The sequence below is a fragment of the Tachysurus fulvidraco genome, chromosome 2, assembly GCF_022655615.1.
Source record: "Tachysurus fulvidraco isolate hzauxx_2018 chromosome 2, HZAU_PFXX_2.0, whole genome shotgun sequence".
Lineage (NCBI taxonomy): Eukaryota > Metazoa > Chordata > Actinopteri > Siluriformes > Bagridae > Tachysurus > Tachysurus fulvidraco.
This window is the reverse complement of record NC_062519.1, coordinates 13,227,183-13,247,005: the sequence shown is the minus strand read 5'-3', so window position 1 is coordinate 13,247,005 and position 19,823 is coordinate 13,227,183. Positions and strand designations below refer to the sequence as shown.

Here is a 19,823-nt window from a genome sequence, read left to right as displayed (position 1 = left end):
AGCTTCCAACCAGCACAAGATATTTTTATCTCCAATCTTTCCCCTTTTAATCAGTTCAAATAGGATGTAATGCTAAAATTAAAGCCTTTAAAATACTCTGTCAAATCTGAAGAACTTTAATAAGCCTTCAAACATTTCCTAAAGCAAAAGCAACTGCCTGAAAATATAGAACCAAAATAAGAGCTCACCAGTATTCTTCAGGGGCCCCTCCACGCTGATACACAGGGCCCTCGAGCTCACGTGGCCCGGGGAAGATGCTCTCATAGTGGATGATGATAGTCTTGATCAGTTCATTCACATGGGCCTGGCAAGAGACCTGGTCATGACCCTCAGGCACAGACATGAGTGTGGGGCCAAAGCAGATGGCCAGGTTATAGGGGTCCATCATGTTGTCCTCACTGTACTGGGACAAACTACATAAAAACATTATAGATATGAAAAAATGTTATCTTCAGATTCAGCTTAAATACTTCAGCTTCAGATTCAGCATAAAACAATCTTATTTATATTTTCCTGAGAAGTGAATAAATGAATAAGATGCTTTTTATAAAATATTTTTATAAAATAATTAGAAAAAGTGTCGAGGAAATTTTGTTATTATGACTAGTTGGGGGAAAAAATCTGAATAAAAAAAAAAAAGTTTCCTGCTTGGTTAAATTGACAGACAGACAGACAAAAGAAAAGAAAGGAAAAGAAAAGAAAAGAAGAAAGAAAGATGTCTGTCCCAATTTCTTTTTTTTTAGCACTCTGTTGACTAGATCTCTAAATCCATTAAATACACACATACTGTATGTGTGTGTTAAAACATACAAAACCTTCTGTCACTGTCACAGAATGTGGGTTATTGTATACAGTACATCAGCACATGTCCCAGATTAAAGAGACACCACCCACTTTTTTCAAGCACTTGTCCTTGTCTATGAAAGTTCATTAGGCCTGAGGCAGAGACGACGCTGTGGGATCGTCCATGGGGAAATAACCCTCGTTTAGCACGTTTCTCACTATCCCACAGCGTGCTATAGCGTTATCATGATCTGTGACAAGACCATGAGTCAGACAGAGCTGTAGTCAATCAGACACACAAGGGAGGAGGCGGCTAGGGCACTGGGGTCAAACAAATCCATATGGAGACGTTCGGGTCAGGATTTATGAGCGGTACAACCAGTTCACAGGGATCTGCTTACTTTGTTCCTTTTAATCTTTTGCACTTTATCCTGGCCCATAATAGGTCACATTTAAGGCTAGACCATATGTTCGGAAGTGATCAGAAGCACAAGGCTGATTAGACTGCATTTATTTAAAAGCGGGTGTACATGCCCACTCACCAAACGTCAAATCCTCACCAGAGGCTCACTATTTCTGCACTGGGAAGTGTTGTTTGTTGTGTGTTGTGCAACTTGAGATGCTTTTCTACTCATCACGGTTGCAATGAGTGCTTATAGGTCTGTATTTCATCGTAGATTTCCTGTCAGCTCAAACTAGTCTGGTCATTCTCAGATCGACAAGGCATTTCCGCCAGCACAACACTTACTCTCTGGAAGGTTTGGTTTTCGCACACCTTTCTGTGGCGCACGCTCAGCAGCTTTTACACTTGAATAATCAGAAATACACCTAATTATTCAAATTATGTATATCTCAATAGGAACGCGAGACTGAAATTATATTATAAGTAAAAAACTACAGTTTAACAGAGCTAGTCTATGACTGGACAATTATAGTGGAGCAAACAGAGGACTCTTTCATCTAGAAAACATTACAAACAGCCTGAAAGCGACACCATACTGTACCTAAATCCCTTTATCTGCCACGATATCTGGCCTGAAGCAGCTTTTATCAACGGGGAAACCACACACTTCCAAGAACACATGCCGTCCTAAACCATATTAGAACTTTTTTTTTTTTTTAAATTCATTCTGACCGTAGAAAAGCAGGAAAGAGGAATGGAAGCGTTACAAAGAACTGAAGTTGGCAGATATAGTATACGTTATACTAAAAATCCTTGTGAAATGAAAAGATTATATAAAGCAAAGAAATAAGTGAAGCTAAGATTAGCTGTGGTCCACCAAACGAAAAGCTCACAGGTTTAACAATCCCAGCAGAATCTGGCTTCAGCTTCGCCTCTAAATCACAAACGAACCGCAGACTTGAAATGCTGACCTCATTTGCCAAATATCCCTGCAGACTTCACAGCTTTTAAACCTGGCCCAAATGTACAAAACATCTGCGATAGTTCTGATTGAGAATAAGCTCCAATAAACCAGAAGCAGGAGCTGATGGTAAACCAGCGGAAGCACTTACTGGTTGAGGAATGCAAACAGGTATCGCATGATGACCAGGGTGTTGGTGGGAAGATTCAGCAGGACCTTGCGGATGTGAGCGGCTCGATCCTGAAGGTTCTCCATGGCTGCAGGGACACGATCAGGACAGTTAGACTTTAACACAGTGCCTCATATACTCTCATTCCAAAAAAAACTCAATGACTACTTTTGTATGTACATTTAAATGTTCTTTTTTTTATTTTTTTTAAATTATACTACTACTATATGTTGTTTGGTTTGTTCTTTATTTGTTTCTTTCTCAGAATGTACAGAATTCATTATTCTGTCGTTTGGTGAGAAACTAGTGAATGATGGATGATAGTCAAGATTTAGCATTGCCTAGATGAAAGCTGGTGCTAAAAAAAGAAGAAGATGATGAAGAAAGAGGTGTTGTTCACTTTCACTGTATTTTTGTGCCTTAATGGCTTGATTTTGACAAGAGAACGCACATTATTGATGATGTAAAACACTATATTCTAAGCTAGCAAGCTGAAACGATCAGCTAGCTGTATCTCACAGTTCTAGAGAGTCTCAAATGTACAGGAAAAATCAGACTAAACTTTATTAGTACTGCTACACTGCCCATACGCTCCATGCTAGTGTGAAGCATAAACCTTTATTATGCATATTAGGGTTTAACTTGGTGTTTAATATGAAAGAGTCGATGATGACAGAACACAAGTAGCAGCTAAACATTGTAGGATGCAGGAGAGGTGAGATGCCTTACAGTAGTTACACAAGATCTTAAACATCTCAGTGTGGATTTCTTTTTGCATGCGTGTATGAAAATATTATGGAGTGAATAAGTGAATAGAATCTGAAACAGTGTGCAGTGTGAGGAAGTGAAGTGAAGTGAGTGCACTCACAGACACAGGCCATGAGGTCATGAAAGACTTCCTTGGGAAAAAGAGCGTGTTCCAAGCCTCTGAAGTAGAGTTTAAGTACACCGGCAATGGAGTCCATGTCGTGATCGTTCTGATCTCCGGCCAGAGGATCCTCACCTGAGAGAGGGAGAGAAAGAGAGAGAGAGAGAGAGAGAGAGAGAGAGAGAGAGAGAGAGAGAGAGAGAGAGAGAGAGAGAGAGATTGTGTGTTAGAGACAAAGTAAAAGAGCCGAGATTCGTTTTGGCAGCTGAACATAGTGACTCATCCATTTCATAATGCTGAGAGCTCCAGAAAATAAAGGGATGGCAGAGTCACGGATTAGATCATCTTACCCCTCTCAAAGGCATTCTTAATGTCATTGACCTCCACTTGAGAGCCAGACACTCGGAAGATACCCTCATGATGCAGGCCTGCCAGACAAAGTGACATCATGTTAGTCGCCTTTACGAGTTATAAACACAGGAAGCCCTTCTTCATTCAAACTTTACCTCAATAAGGAGTTCATGTTTTAGATAAGAGCTTCCGCAGTTTTAACTAAACGTCTTTCACTTAGAAAGATTGATTAGGACTGATCAGGACTGTGTATTGAAGCCAAACCGCTGCTTATTGCAGTGTTCTGAATGAAAATTTATGAGCTACTGTATTAAACGGTTCTGCTTTACAGAGCAGACACTGTGATTAATGACGCGTAGTGAACATTTTGTTCGCTTAGACAGGGAGAGGAACAGGAGCTGCAGGGCTTACAGCCAAGAGCAAGACCAGGGTGTGTGTGTGTGTGTGTGTGTGTGTGTGTGTGTGAGAGAGAGAGAGAGACAGATTTTTACCATGTCGGCTGATGAAGCGAATACAGCTCTCTACGATCAGCGGTATGACCTGAACGGATTCCTGAGTAAATTAAGAACAACAGTATAAAAAAGACGAGTCAGAATAAGAGAACAGTTTTCAACCAATAATATTTAGAAAAAATATCTTTATAAAAGGCTCCTGTTGAAAAACTCCTGGCATTAAAAGAGCAATAATATTTGTGGAGGGATAGAGGTTTCAGACCAGGAAAGGAAAAAAGCTGCATGCTCCCAATCCACAGGGGGGAAAAGGGGGCTACTGAACGTGGTGGTTGCTAGGAGACCGCTTCTTTTCACAGCTTCCTTTTATTTGTTTGGGTAAAGCGGAAATGGCTGATCGAAATGGAATTTGGGGCACGTTAGGCTCGGTGGGGGTCACGCCAAGACACACACTCATACACACACTGGCTCGATTCAGGCAGAGCGTATGGGCTTTAATGCCTGCACATACTGGATGTATAGAACCTCACTCGTTTCTGACAGGGGATATGTGGCAACATGTGGCAACGGTGCTCTTTTACAGATCTGAGCATCTATTTTCTGATAAATTAAGGGGGGGGGGCATTCGTACATGTACATCACCTGGCAGCTTAGGTGACGTCTGACAGTAGTCAGAATATACAGTGACTGACAGCCAATCAAGTGAGGAGAAGAGTGTAATCATGTGGCAATGAACTGTAACAGGGGCACGAAAAAACTGTTGGGTTTTTATTTTTATTTATTCTGTGAGCTACTAAATAATAGACTATAATCCACCAATTTATCCTAGTTTCGAATTTGCATTATTAGCCAGGAATTATTAGCTATTAGACAAACATCTGTTATTAGACAAACATCTGTAATTAGACGATCTGAAGTTTCAGGTATCCCATTGAGATTGAGGGATTCTTAAAATGATCTTATTTTTTAAAATAAGATTTTAGCTAGCGTGTTTCTACAATCCGGTCCTCACTGACTGGTTTGTTGAGCAGAAAATTGAAAATGTGAATCTTTTGATTATTTAATTGCCTTCTCTGTGCCGTTAAACATCTATAGGAGATAGTTTTGGTGGTTTGTGATGGACCCAATACTCGAGTGGTTTAAGGTTTTTTTTTTCCTTCTGTACTGCCTATATATACAGCCACAGAACTCATCACTTGTCTCATTGTCCTCTGTGAGCTTACATATTATAAATCAAATCCTCTACATTAGTCCCCATACAGTCCTTACAGACTTTAGATCCTTTCTTGACTGCATTAAAATGAAGTCCAGTGTAATAGATTTATGTCAACCCTAGGGGGCGACATGAACATTGAGCTTCAGATTCAACACACAAATGAAAGATTTGATTCATTTCTTTTGTTTGCTTCTACAGACGCAAAGGAGTTTAATGAATCCTGCAAAATGTACTGACGGGAAGACAGGGAGCCGGAGCATGGAGACAGAGCGTGAACACACATTGCCACTCTGAGATGTATGTGTGTCTGTGGGGATTTAATTCCAGGCTCGGTTAGGGACTTTTGCAGGCTTTGGAAAGCAGCAGTGTTTTCAGTGGTACAGGAGGTGTAACAGTATGTGTTCAGGTTTGAATAGGAACAACAAGGATTAGTGTGAGGCATGCAAAGAAAAGAAAGCACAGGTGGAGCAAATGGTCTCAACGGGGGACTGTGACTGTGTGAGCTCATCTGCCAAACACACACACACACACACACACACACACACACACACACACACACACACACACACACACACACACACACACACACACACACACACACACATACAGTCGGATATTACCTGTGTCCTCGCGGTCGAGTTCCTCCGTCCACTGTTGTTCATGAGAAAGAGAGAGACAGAGACGGATGGTGATCATTTTCACTCCAAGCTGCTCCCATTTTTCTACACATGCACAAGCGTGTATAGCCCTTAACCACTACAAATTATCCTCTAGAGACAAACCCTATTTTTACACACACACACACACCAGCACACATGACCAGAGGCTAACGCAAAATAAATAAATAAAATCAAATAAATGAATAAATTAATAAAAGTGCTGCCGTGTGGCCTCGTCCTATTTCCCTGGTCCATAATGTGTAAATCAGCTGCTTTAAATAAATCATGATTACGTCTAGACGAAATATTTACGATATAAACTAGACATTAAAAGAAAACATCTGGCTGATATTATGCTACTACTGAGATTCATTATTATGCGTGCGCCGCACCTACCTGGCAAGGCAATAGTCAGTCTTTTGACCTGGAGGGGGGGAGAGAGAGAGAGAGAGAGAGAGAGAGAGAGAGAGGAAGAGAGAGAGAGAGTTAGCTAAACATGATTGCAGCAGAATGGTCTGATCTCTTTTTCTCCCTTCTTCCTCTCTCCCTCCTGTGGGGTTTCTGCTTTCAGATCCACATCACTTTTAGGAGAAAATGGGGGAGGAAAAAAAAAAAAAAAAAAAAGACCCACCCTATTCTCACAAATTCTACATAGCTGCCAAAAAAAAGAAAAAAAAAGAAAAAAAAAAAGAAAAGAAAAAGAAGACATGCCCACATAACCCTTTACACACATACCCCACCCATGATGCAGAATGAATGCTAAGCAACACACACACACACACACACACAGTTTAGTCACGCAATGATGAGCTAGGTTCATCCTTAATTAGTACGCTTTAATACACACAGGTGCTTCCAAATTAAAAAGAACGTTCTTTAACACATCGAGCTGACATGCATCAATTTAATCACCCAGAATGCAATGCAGCATCTTCAGGGTCTAATTCAGCAAGTACCCAAGCATCTCCTTCACTCTCTCTTTCTCACTCTCTTGCAGTAATCTACCCCCGATTCCACGACAAGCTCGCAAATAACATCCGTCATTACCATCTCCACTTGTGTAGCCGTAAGGAATACACTGCTGTGTAGTGTGCTCGTTACACACTGGAGGATCCTAACAGTAGGAACAACTTTTTTCTGTCTTTTTCCATCTGTTTCAGTCTACGCTATCTAAAATCCTCCCTGCTGACACGGTAGGGCTGGAAGAATGAGAGTGGGAGGCGAGACAGAAAAACAGAGAGACGGGAGATGAAATCTTGCCTCTCCTTAAATATCTCACTCTTCTATAACTTCCTTTCTCTTCAAATTCCGTCACTATTTCTTACCACACACACAAACACACACACACACACACACACACACACACACACACACACACACACACACACACACACACACACACACACACACAAACTAGAGTCCAAATGTCTAGAGTGTGACTGTTGAAGAGTTTGCATGATCTACATTTGCATATAGCAACACGATTGGCCGTTGTATTTTATGATGTAATAACCCTCGCCTGTCACAGGTTTAATGGAGATAAGAAACTTTACTGTCCTTGTATATAATACAACAAAGTTTACAGAACATTTAGGGCTTTTTACACCTGGTCACTTCATGCGTTTTCTGTGATCCGATAGCTATCCGATGGTATAAAGACCAGGTCTAAATGCCATCCGAAACGGTTTCGAGACAGATATAAATCCGATCGTTCAAACCACTTCAGGAGGAGGTCTGGGACGCATTTCAGATGTAACTGGACAGGTGTAAATGCATGTGGTTGTTCAAGTCACATATGTCAGCGCTAAACTCCCAAACGGAAGAACGTCACTCGCAGGTGACTCGCGAGTCGTACATCGCGCCAGAAACAAACATGTTTTCCCACCAGCGCTGGCTCCGATCTTTCACCCAGGTGTCTCGTTGGGTCTTAAAATGCACTGCTGCCACCAGCGAAAATGCAGCAAACAGTAAATGCTGTTTTTTGTAGCAACCGCATACACCAAAGCGTGTTCCATTCCAATTACCTTGGAAATGATGTAAAATATATTTGCATTTTGGGCAGGAGTAGAAAGATCGGATTGATATCCGATTCGCCGAGACGCGTTTATGTGGCCTAATGTAAATTGAACAGTTTTAACAAATCTGATAGCTATCGGATCAGAGAAAACACATGAAGTGACCAGGTGTAAAAAGACCCTTATACACAACACCCCTGAAAAGAATTAGAAAAAAAAAGAAGAAGAAATACACACTGTAAGATACTTATGTACAAGAATGCACATAAGCATAATGTATATAGATAAAAATGTAAATAGATGTACATTACACATAGTATGGACTCGTACTGCGTATTATATATAGAGACAAACTGAACTGTAATGTATAAATTGAAATAAAAATAAAATGATACGTTTCTTTAAGGAATGTGGCCAAATAGCAGGAACATTTTTGCCATGTTCACTATTCGACACACAAATATATTTTTTCCATAAAAATGTGTCTTACAAAGACTCAGTTTGCAATTTTGCGTACTTTATGTAACGTGAATATCATGTTTCTGTAGATTGTGATAAATAAAATGAAACCGATAAATATCACTGACGACGTGTTCTAGAGCTTAGCTTGCGCACACGCTCGAGCACACTTGCACACAGCCACACCCATGCAGACACACTTGCACAGCCTCGTATGTGCAGATGCCCTTGCACACAGATGCACTCGCGGACACACACGTGCACTCGGAGACGTGCTCTCGCATACGCACAAGCTCACACATGCAAACCTCCTTGTCCTTCCAGTCTCCACTTGGAGTGTGATACCCGACATTTCACCTCTGTTGCTCATTCCCGGGAACAGGAGCGAGTTGTGTTTATTTGCTTTAACAAATTACTTTAAAAGAAAAATGCTCCGATGTACAGAGTTTCGAGAGAACTTCACTGTTTCTCTATCCTCTGTCTGACTCATGCTATAGCATTCTATCTCTAATCAGAAACATTCATATGCACACGTACACACACACACACACACAGCTAGATAACTTACTCTCTCCCAGGGTCTTCTGGAGAAGGTTGTGCTTGGCCTTCAGTTTGGTAATGAGGTTCCTGCCCTCTAGGAACTCCTTCAGTTTCTGAAACACAGAATGCTGACTTGTCATCTATTTGTCTTTCACCATCCATCTCCGTTATTTGTCTACATTGGAAACGTTGTGTCCTCTTTTCCCCCCTGCTCTCTAGATCTAATCTTTCGCTCATTTTCATCTGCCTTTTATTATTTGTGCGTTTCTCGCCACACGTCTAACACACTGGCTGATGTAAACATTAAAGAGCTGAGGGCACTGAGGACCCTGACAGCTCATTTCTCAGAAGACACACAACGTATCTCAAAGGGAAAGAAAGTGTGAGTGAGAGAGAGAGAGAGAGAGAGAGAGAGAGAGAGAGAGAATTATAAATGACAGACGATATGAAAATCGTCTCTATTGACTGAATGTCATACTCTCACACAAGAGAGAGAAAATGTCAGGAGAGAAAGGAGGCCATAAAAGGAGGAAAGAGGAAGTGAAAATAGGAAGTTGGCAGGTGGTACAATGTTAGAGAGAAAGAACCTTGTTCTATATCAAAGTTAAAATCACCCCTCCATCTTATCAATGTATCTTTAGTCTATATTGTTTGCCACACTGCCAGCCGAAACACCGAAACCTTTCGCATTCGTATAAACCTCGGCTTCCTCAAGAATACCTCGGTTATCACGTTTGGACACAAAATTTGTGAATGACACAGATCTGAAATAAAGAGTGATAATTACTGTAATTGAAGAGCGGTTAGTAGAAATGACGTAGATCACAATGAATAACTATCTGATTGAGTAAAAACCTTTTTTTATAGCTGCAATTTAACATCCCAGAGAGACCAAAACTGAATCCTGTCTCACACACACGTGTCTAATAACACACCAATAAAACACCAAGATGCAGCAACAACAACAACAAAATTAAAAGGTAATATGAATGTAAAAGTTTCAACATGAGGGTGGAAATATAATATAATGAAGGTGGAAATAATAATAAATAATAAAACGTCTGTGTGAAAGGAAGCCTTATGAAAGGCTGTGTTTAAATTCATCCTTCCATCCATCCATCCATCCATCCATCCATCCAATCAGTTTTTTAATCCAACCACCCATCAATCCAATCAAACTGTTGATTCATCAATCCATCAATCAAATCAAATGCATCCACCCATTCTAATCCAATCTATCAATCCATCTTTAAATCCAATGAATCCATCCATTCATCAATCCATCCATCCATCAAATCAATCCAACCATCCAACTGTCCATCAAATCAATCTAATCTAATCCAATCTATCCATCCATCCATCTATCAAATCAATCCAACTGTCCATCCAATCAATCTAATCTAATCCAATCTATCCATCTATCTAATCAATCCAACCATCCAGTCAATCTAATTTAATCCAGCCATCTTTCAATCCAATCGATCCATCTGTCCATCCAATCTAAACTTCTAATTTAATCTAATCCAATCCATCCACCCATCCATCTGAGTCTCACCGTGAAGTAGAACTGCTCAGTCTCCTGCTGATTGGCTCGTCTCTTGGCAAGGCTCGGTTTGCTCATGAACGATTCAGACACCGTAGACTTTACTGACTCCATGGAGTTGCTATGGTGAAAGCAGTCAGTCACATCAAAGTCCTCGATGGTCACCATGTCCTGGATGGTCTGCAGAGTCGCCTCCATGGTCTTCTTCACCTAAACAAGAGGAAAAGGGAGATGGAGTAATGCATGCAAATATACAGTCTATCTGTTTATACTAGAAGCAAATTACGTTTAAAAAAGAAAACAACAAAAAAAAAATTAAAATATCATTTATGTGCCTGAGGTTATTACAACAATCAACGATCACTAACAGAACCTGTAATGATTTATAGCAGAGAATAAACAGGTGCGTGGTGTGAGACTAGAATGACAGCATAGGAGGAATGTTTCAAGAGAATATACAGTCTCTTATAGTATGAGTCAAAAATGTTTTTGCTGGAGACTTTTGTGTGTGTGTGTATGTGTGTGTGTGCGTGCTCGTGTGTGTGTGCACGAGTGTGTGTGCTCATGTGTGTGTGTGTGCGTGCTCGTGTGTGTGTGCACGAGTGTGTGTGCGTGTGTGCGCGTGTGTATGTGTGTGTGCATGTGTGTGTGTGTGCATGAGTGTGTGTGCGCGTCTGTGTGCGCGCGCGCTTGTGTGTGTGTGCGCGTGCATTTACCTCCTCATTCTCTATCCTGAGTGTGGAAAGACGAAACTGGAGCTGCTGGCACCTCTGCAGAAGTTCTACCTGCAGTGGCTGCTGAGCACACATGTAGCCCATCTTTATTAAAAAAAAAAGAAAGAAAGAAAGAAAAAAAAATAATAGAAAAGAGAGAGAGAGAGAGAGAGAGAGAGAGAGAGAGAGATTATTTTCTAATTTTCTATATTATAATTTTCCTTCTAATTTTTGCAATTATAGCACAAAGGAATAGAAATATTAGAAGATCTTCATAATGACAACTTGTTTCATTTTATATTATATATATATTCAAATGTCAAATATCTCTGCAGCAATAGACTAATTCTAAGCTCCAATACATTTGTCCAGTCCCAGGACATGCTTGCATTAGGGCCCAGTTTTCTACAGCCAATCATCTTAACTTTTACTCTATATAGTATTTAATGGTAACAAAGCACATAATCAGCCTGTGTATAAAGCATGACATTACAATGACTCCTTGTCCAGTGTATGAGGACCAGACCTCAAAAAATAAAAAAAAAAAAGAAATAAAAAGAAATAAAATATAATCACTTTAGAAGAATACCAAGCTAAAAAACATTAACAATTGCTCTGAAATGGGGCAGCGGTAAAGTTCTGGGTTGTTGATTGAAAAGATATGGGTTCAAGCCCAGCACCGTCAAGCTGCCCCTGCCGGGCCCCTGAGCAAGGCCCCCAACCCTCCAAGAGTGCTGCATAATGGCTGATGCCATGCTGACCCCGACCTAGAAAGCTGGGATATGTGAAGAAACTGTGGTGTAATGTACTGATATATATATATATATATATATATATATATATATATATATATATATATATATATATATATATATATATATTTATATATATATTTTTAATTCATCTAAAATGTACAGACAAAATTTGGGTTTAAGTTTGGGTTTAAATTTGGGTTTAAGTATTCTTTTCTTCTGATGTGAAAGTTCTTTTAGGAAAATGGATACAGCTTCAACTGTTTCATTTTAGATTTCAGATACAATTAAAAGACCGCTAGCGTGTGTGTTTAGCAGCCGAGTTGCTCTATTTTCCCCCCTATTGGATTAACAGAGCTTTATTCTGAACAGGGATTTTACATTAATTTGGAAGATGCAGGTTAAAACTCTACAGGATTGTTCTAGTTTAAGTGTTGTACTGTAGCTCAGTTTAATAAAATGTCCACATCCGTTTTCCTGAATTTAGAAACTAACATATAGCGTTTAGCCTCTGCTCAAGCTGATTATTTTGGTGAGTAGAAAAAATTATTTCCTAAAAAGGCAGGATTGGGAAAAAGTAGCATGTGCCACAGCATCAAGCCTCTTGTATAAACCTACTGGATATTATACAATATTCTGTATAAACCTACTGGAGTGAGTTTAGAAAAAAACTGTACAAATACTGTTTTGTTTAATTGAAAAACTGCCGTTCCACCAACAGAGAATGAAAGCACATAGCAGTTATTCCATGATAAACGTAACCATTGTGTACTTTTACATTTAAGCTAGAAACACAAATATTCTTCTTCTCCATTTTGTTTGTTCTTGTTTTTGAAGGTGCACTGAATCATGCTTGCAGAAAGAGAGTACGACTCTCACCAGTTTCTCTTACACACAGACACACACACACACACACACACGGGGAACATCTGGCCATCATATCGTGGCCCTGTCTCCCTGTGGGACAGGTTAGGCAGTCACAGATGGGGTCAAATACACTGCATTAGACCAAAAAGCTGCAAGGCCCTTACACACACACATGCACACGCGCACACGCACACGCACACACACACACATATCTGAGCACTGAGGTTTCACAAAGCCTCAATGCAGAAGAGAAAATCATTGGTTATTTGCATAAAGAGCAAAAGTACAGAAAAGAACAGCACTTCTGTTATCTGTCTGAGTTTCTCACGGTTTTTGACAGGCGGTAGTAGAAACCTCTACAACCTCTCTTTCTTCAATAACAAACCACTGACAACTCATGAGAACTTGTTACATGGCTGATAAACCTGGCCATACATTTCATTCCTGTGTGTATGAGGCGCTGTTTGGAAACCTACTGAGAGACAGAACAATAGATACATTAAAAAAAACAAAAAAAAAACACACAACTTTGCTCACTTACATTGCCTTTGCCTTCTTGGCAAATAGAAATCTGGCAGAAGCAACGAAATCTATAAATGTCCAGCAGATGTGTTTATAAAGAAATGCCTTCATGCTGTTGTTTGTTTACAGCTGCAGGACGAGTAAATAATTAGCATGATTAGAACAGAGGGATTCAGGCATACAAGCCGCTTTGAAGTCACAGAACTGCAATAAGAAATCCGGACTAAACACACGGCGACAGTGCTGTTACACCTCCTAGCCTCGATCCAAAAAGTCATTCCAACCCCAAACAAACAGCTATAACGTGTGACGCTTTCAAACACTCAATTTGCACGTGCGTAGATTTACCTGGTCCCCCATATGAGACTGGAAGTCGAAGCGCATGGGAGGGCAGAAGATGTTGTTGTAGGTCTCCATTAGTCTCTGTTTGTCAGCCTGAGCCTCCAGGTTCTCAGCTGCACTCTCGATCGTCTCTAGGCCGCCATGCTTGGACGTCTCCACGTTAAACTCAGCAGAGAGGTAGGTACGCAGAGCCCGGTGCAAGCTGGCATGGTAGCCCAGGTCACAGCACTGAACAAGAGAAATGAGCAAAAAGAAACAATAAGCAAATTCAGGGAATTTACTCAAAATGCTTTAATTAAACAATGCACAATGTACAGGCTGGCCAGAGAGTCCTAGAGTTTTGCTACACATGGATGTAGAACGAAGGTCACGTGTTGCCATTGCGTCCCAATGATGTAACGACACAAACATTTCTGTAAAGTGAAGACATTTTAACCGTAAGTAAAGGTTGAAGAAAAGAAAATTACACTCTCTCATTTGTGTTCTTTATTTTCAATGAGATCAGGAGATCAGATTGTGATTGTGAAAGTCACTTTGAAAACATTTCATTTAAAACCCATGTTTTCTTACATTCAGTGGTGGAACTTTCATTTTTCAACAGTTAAAAAGGGCTAAATGTCACCACAATCAGGAAATCAACCCACACAAAACTTTCAAACCCATGGGGTACGAAGGATTTTCTAGATAAACGAGAAAGAAACTTTACAAGAAAACATATTTGTTTGAAACAGGGCATAGCTGCATTGCCTTAAAATATACAACAGCATACTCAGAACAGACAGATTTGGAAGGTTTTATTGCACTGGTTCCTGTATGGTCTTATTATATTCAGGAAGTAGTGCATTATTTATTTGAACAAAAGGCAATTAAAACACAAAGACCGCGTACATAAACACCACAGAGATGCAGCCTGGTGAACTTTAGCTTATTTGATCATTCAGCAGAGCTCAAACCCTCTACATCTACTGTATTATCTTTATATAGATCATATGTTTCCCAGCATGCTCGGGTCTCCCTAAACCGAGTGAACGCACCGTTTAAAACTATCATTCATATTCATGGCATCCTGGGTGTAGTCACCAGCTCTGATCATGAGCTTCAGCCCTAGGAGGATCTAAGGATCATGGTGAAAAAGAAGTAATCCCTGTTCGAAGAGCTTCCCTGTGGAGTTGCCTGAGGTCTACATAATAAGTGAAGCAGTTACAACCACTTAAACGAGACAACAGCGATTTTAGATTTCGGGGCTAAAAATTTTATATTGTGAGACTGATATACCGTAATATTTTTTAAAATTACACTGAAAAAATGAGTTAAATCATGTGGGTGGGTTTTTAATGAATAAATATGTAACTTCATGGATATCGACAAGGCACCAAGTCGAATCCAGAAATTAACTGGTGGGTTAAAAGGAAAGGGTTAAGTGTACATGAGCTAAAAAACAAACCCAGCAGGCTCGAACCTAGAACGGTTTCCACAGATCTGTAGCGGCGGACACGTAAAATTAAAAGCTATTTATTTATTTGACCTGTTGTTGAACAGTGACCGTAGAGAAGTCTGTGTACACATTCACAATAAGGATAATGGGAGAAATTTCTGGAAATTTGTTTGGGAAATGAAGAAGCTGTTAGGAAATAAGACCAAATAAGGTCATGATACAGGATTGTGTGTGTGAGTGTGTGTGTGTGTGTGTGTGTGTGTGTGTGTGTGTGTGTGTGTGTGTGTGTGTGTTTTTAATTTATTATTATTTTTTTTAAAGTAAATCATCCATGAACTCAGAAATTCGAAGAAAAAAATGTAACAAATCCCACAAGCTTACTGAGTTAAAAATCAATAAGTAATGTTTCCTGACTGCCACCATTAACAGGCTGCAGTGGGCGGGGAGTTGAATATATAAATAGAAGGAAAAAAAATAATCAGATGGCTCCAGGTTAAGTGAACTATAGTACATATGGATTTAAAAGGTCTTCTGCACTATAGATGACTACAGGGAGCTGTTTGGGTGTCGGCCAAGTAAAGATCATAGCCGTAGTGTATATAAGTTAATGATAGTGTGTGTTAATGCAGTGTTCAGAAATGATCTGTAGGCACTAGTAGGCTAAAAGCCAAGGAAACTATGGCGACGAGGCACAGGAGGACTTACGTCAATGAGGTCGGAGAGGTCATGAATGTAGTACTTGAACACGCAGCAGTTGGTCGCCTCCAGAGCCAGCAGGTACTCGTTCCTTGCCTTGATGGCTTTCAGCTTGTTCTCAGTGTATTTGGCTTGGCGCTGGAAAAGGAGATGGAAAGCAAGCGGTATGAAAAGAAAAGAGAGAAAATGAACATTGAACACGAGCCATTAAACCACTCGGGCCAGTAACTAGCAATGTGGATCAGGTGTCTCTGAATGGTTCATGGCTGCTAGTCGACAAAGAAATGTTCAAGCTGCCAGCACAAATTCTGTCCATGCCCTGTCCTTTTCTAACCCTGCAGAATGAAGTTAAGGACAGAGTTGTCTTTTCTAAAAGGACATTCTAGACAGCTGTGATTGTCCTTCATATCAACTTGTCAGATGGTGTTGGAACTGAGGTCTAACAAACCTGACCATTTTACCATTACCACCAAACCGCTTTATTGTCACCCTTGTGGTCCAAGGTCGAAGGGAAAGCATTAAATTCTACAATGTTTGTGATAAAATATTCTGATTCTGATGTTCACAGGAAGAAGATGCAGGTCTAACAAACTAAATACACAATTCAATAGTAATAGTGGCATCAGTCTGATACCAACCTCATACACTCATAATCTTCTGAAGGGTATAAATCCAGTGACAATACTATTTAAGCACAACGTGTTGTGGATAAGCTTGAAAAGGCTGTTTATTAAAAAAAGCCTAGCCGAATAACCTGAGATGTGGTCAGAAGTGCACAAAGACTGTATGCTCTATAAGATATCAGATAACCCGACAGACGTTAAAGTATCCCCAAGTAAAACCAGTTACTATGCCCTACTGAGAATTCTTATTCACTGTCTGCAGTTTAAGAGAGGAATGAGAGCAAATTTGATCGCAGACCAACAATGTATTCCTTATGAATGAGATCATAAACAAGAATAAGATCAACATGCTTTGTGAATGCATGTCCTGATACAGAACCATGGTTTGCACTATACCAGTCACCACTTATTTCAAACAAGTTTTCCATCCTTCACCCTTTTACCACCCACACGATGCTTCTTTCACCTCAACGACCACCACCACCAGCACAAGTGTCATCAATTCAGCTCTTCTCTATTATTTAAGTCCTCACCTTCTCCTTCATCTTCTCGATCTTTTTCACAGAGCTCCGGCGAACAGGCTTGTCGTCAAGCCTGACGCTGGCAAGCGTGTCAGGCGAGCGTGGTGTTTGGCGCTCCTCCTGGCGTACCCCACGTCCCATCTGCTTCTCTTCCTGTTTCTCAGCCTCTTTCAGCTTGCTCTCGGCATTGATGCTGTCCGCGTTGTACATGTGGTACGTCTTCATTACCTGAAGTAGAAAGCGGAAGAGCACGGTTAGCACTGTGATGTCTAAATGTTAACGGGACGATGTACTGAATTAGAAAGAATATCATGTATCAATCCTATGTTTGCGATGCCAGGCATTTTTACATGCCTCACTGCAGCTATACGGTAGTGACCAGACATCCTGCTGGTTGCTATGGTCTCTGTCCTACTAACTAGCCAGTAATTCACAAATGTTGCCCCTCTTGCTCACTTTCTAGTAACTATTTTACCCTGGACAGGATCATACATAGGAACAATTAACCAATTATGTAATAAGACCAATAGCAAGATTTGGGAGATAGAACCCAGTATGAGAACCCAGACAAAACTCCACACAGGCAATAACTCAACTGGGGACCCTGGAGTGAGGTTGTAATGTTGGCCACCTGATATGCAATACATTATATGTTACATGTAGTGCAATTATGTTATGGCTAATGACATATTTAAGGTGCAGGTCACTTACAGTACATGAAGTAATAGTAAAATGCAGTGCGCAGAATGACCATGGAGTAAATGAGTATATAAACCCAAAGAGGTTTGTAACCATCAGATATTAATCAAAGTCTACATATAAGATTTATTCATATAAAATTAGAGTGTGTGTGAGATTTATGACGTTTAGGTTTCCAGTGTTTAGGAAAACAGATTTCACATATACAGGCATGGATATTTTCTACTATTGCCTTCGTTGTTTTGGTTCGAGTCTAGCCATTCTTTGCTTTTTAGTACTCGCTGCAGAATTTGTTCAGGTGGCTGAGTAAGCGCAGACAGCTTGGTTGTAGGAAACAGGAAATATGCTTGAGCCAATGCCCTTTCAGCCTCAGCTTAGTATAATGACTTACATACAAGGCCTGCTCCAGAATCATTTGCCCAAATTGTTTTTGCTTGCACTCGAGCATGCACGATCAAATAGTTTTCCTCTCCTTCTAGCATGGTGCTTTCTTAAAAACCAAGAACAATCACAACCACAACAATGTCAGTCTATACTAGCTAGCAGGGCTAACATATCTGTCTGGTTCAAGTCCGACAATCTGTGTTGACAATCTCTCCGGTGCCTTTGGAACTGGAATTGATGTAACCGTGGCACCGGTCAACTGTATAACTATAATAGCTGAAAACTGGACCAATAGAAAAGAATCTATGGCAAACAATGAAAGATGTCTTTTGATGGCTTGAATTCGGACAGGAGTATGGGGGCTCATGGGGTTTTCTTATTCTAAAAATGAACGGAATGTCCCCGCTGTCTAATACTCCCTGGAGAGGAATCTTTGCCAGTAACAGAACAAGATGACATAATTGCCAGAACCGTCAATCATTCCCTGGCTCCAAAAGACATTTTAATGACCCCTAATTCCATCACTTACACTGCTGATACATCCTTTTAAAAGATGCAGTGAATACTTATCTTAGCTGTGTCATTATTTATTAAAAAATGAAGAGAATTCGGGATCGGCAGGTTTGGCCAAAATATTTCTCTCAATAACAGGGTCATAAGTGAGCCATTACTGGTTTAACGTGGAATGTAAAAAAAGTTAGAATGTCGGTGAACTAACAACGCTCACACCCCGAACTTCACGTCTCCTCGGATTCCTTCTTAGTTTAATCACCTTTATAAACCGCAAGTGTTGTAAAAACTGCTGCCAGGTCTATTTTGATCACGGTTAAACGTTTATTTAAAGGTTTTACTTTTTATACGGATTTATGCTTTATGGTCATTTCCTTATCGGCATACATGTATGCAAGTGCATGTGCCCCTTTGGGGTACGGGGGAGGGGAAAGAAATCTGAAAATCTGGAGCACCCCCCCCAAACCTTCAATCTTTTTTCGAACCCCAACGACCGCGAACAAAGCAGACACGTGTTCTGCATTAGAGCAGGAATTTCAAACAGCTAAGTGAAAAAGTTTGGGGTATCATTCGAATGACTGAGCATCGAGCGTCCTGCTGATAATTAAATGCGTGCTCTTCTGTGACCGTACAGTATGTCAGAATATGGCAATGGCGAACGTGGCACTTTAAGACAACGCAACACGGCGAGGGATCAGAGTGCTGTTTGCATCATTATCTGTCTGAATTGACTGGCTTATGCAAGACACAATATAATGAGGAAAAAGGAACAGCTATGAAATTTGGTGAACAATGTTACAACACAAAGACTGTGCCAGATGCATCAGAGACCCAAGGAAAGGAAAGAAGAAGAGCTCCGTAGGTGGCCATTATCTGATGATATTCTAGGGAAGAATACAATTCTGCTATAAATCAAATCAGAATAGAAGCCTGTGTAAACTAGGCCATGCAAATACTACATGACACTAAAGCCTGTCAAAAAATGCAACTGTCTTTCGTTACCATAGCATGAAACCAAACACCGACACACTTTGAAGGCAATGAATCCAATTTAGTGGCGCTGAGAAACCTGAGAAGCATCTGTGAAGGCACCAATCTGTCAAATTCACTGGCACATTGGGAAAAAGGGGGGAAAAAATCCACTTCCTGGTGTAGGATCTTGCTTTTAAATATATGCACACATGCAGCTGTGGTCATTTGTAGTTTTCTTTAATGCAAGTCAGGAACACAACCAGGATGGCCTGCTGTGACCAACATCCACAATGCTTTTAAGAGGAAAGAAGAAGACGAAGCACTGGGGCGCAAATTTCCTTCATCATACCCACTGCAGCACATACTGTATA

At 40.4% G+C, this 19,823-nt stretch overlaps 1 protein-coding gene across 4 annotated transcripts in view; it reads right to left on the bottom strand.

Moving 5' to 3' along the window:
• The window catches only part of srgap2 (SLIT-ROBO Rho GTPase activating protein 2), a 91,752-nt gene that overhangs the window by 9,755 nt on the left and 62,174 nt on the right, over positions 1-19,823 (bottom strand). For all 4 annotated transcript variants that reach the window (XM_027144343.2, XM_027144346.2, XM_027144344.2 and 1 more), the window contains 13 exons: positions 16,900-17,115; positions 15,753-15,881; positions 13,619-13,840; positions 11,133-11,234; positions 10,429-10,626; positions 8,902-8,986; positions 6,256-6,283; positions 5,821-5,851; positions 4,027-4,087; positions 3,535-3,612; positions 3,185-3,319; positions 2,299-2,404; positions 189-413 (listed from right to left, as the gene is read on the bottom strand). In XM_027144343.2, the coding sequence (XP_027000144.2) occupies positions 189-413; positions 2,299-2,404; positions 3,185-3,319; positions 3,535-3,612; positions 4,027-4,087; positions 5,821-5,851; positions 6,256-6,283; positions 8,902-8,986; positions 10,429-10,626; positions 11,133-11,234; positions 13,619-13,840; positions 15,753-15,881; positions 16,900-17,115 (1,616 nt within the window). The remainder of the gene's footprint in view (positions 1-188; positions 414-2,298; positions 2,405-3,184; positions 3,320-3,534; positions 3,613-4,026; positions 4,088-5,820; positions 5,852-6,255; positions 6,284-8,901; positions 8,987-10,428; positions 10,627-11,132; positions 11,235-13,618; positions 13,841-15,752; positions 15,882-16,899; positions 17,116-19,823) is intronic.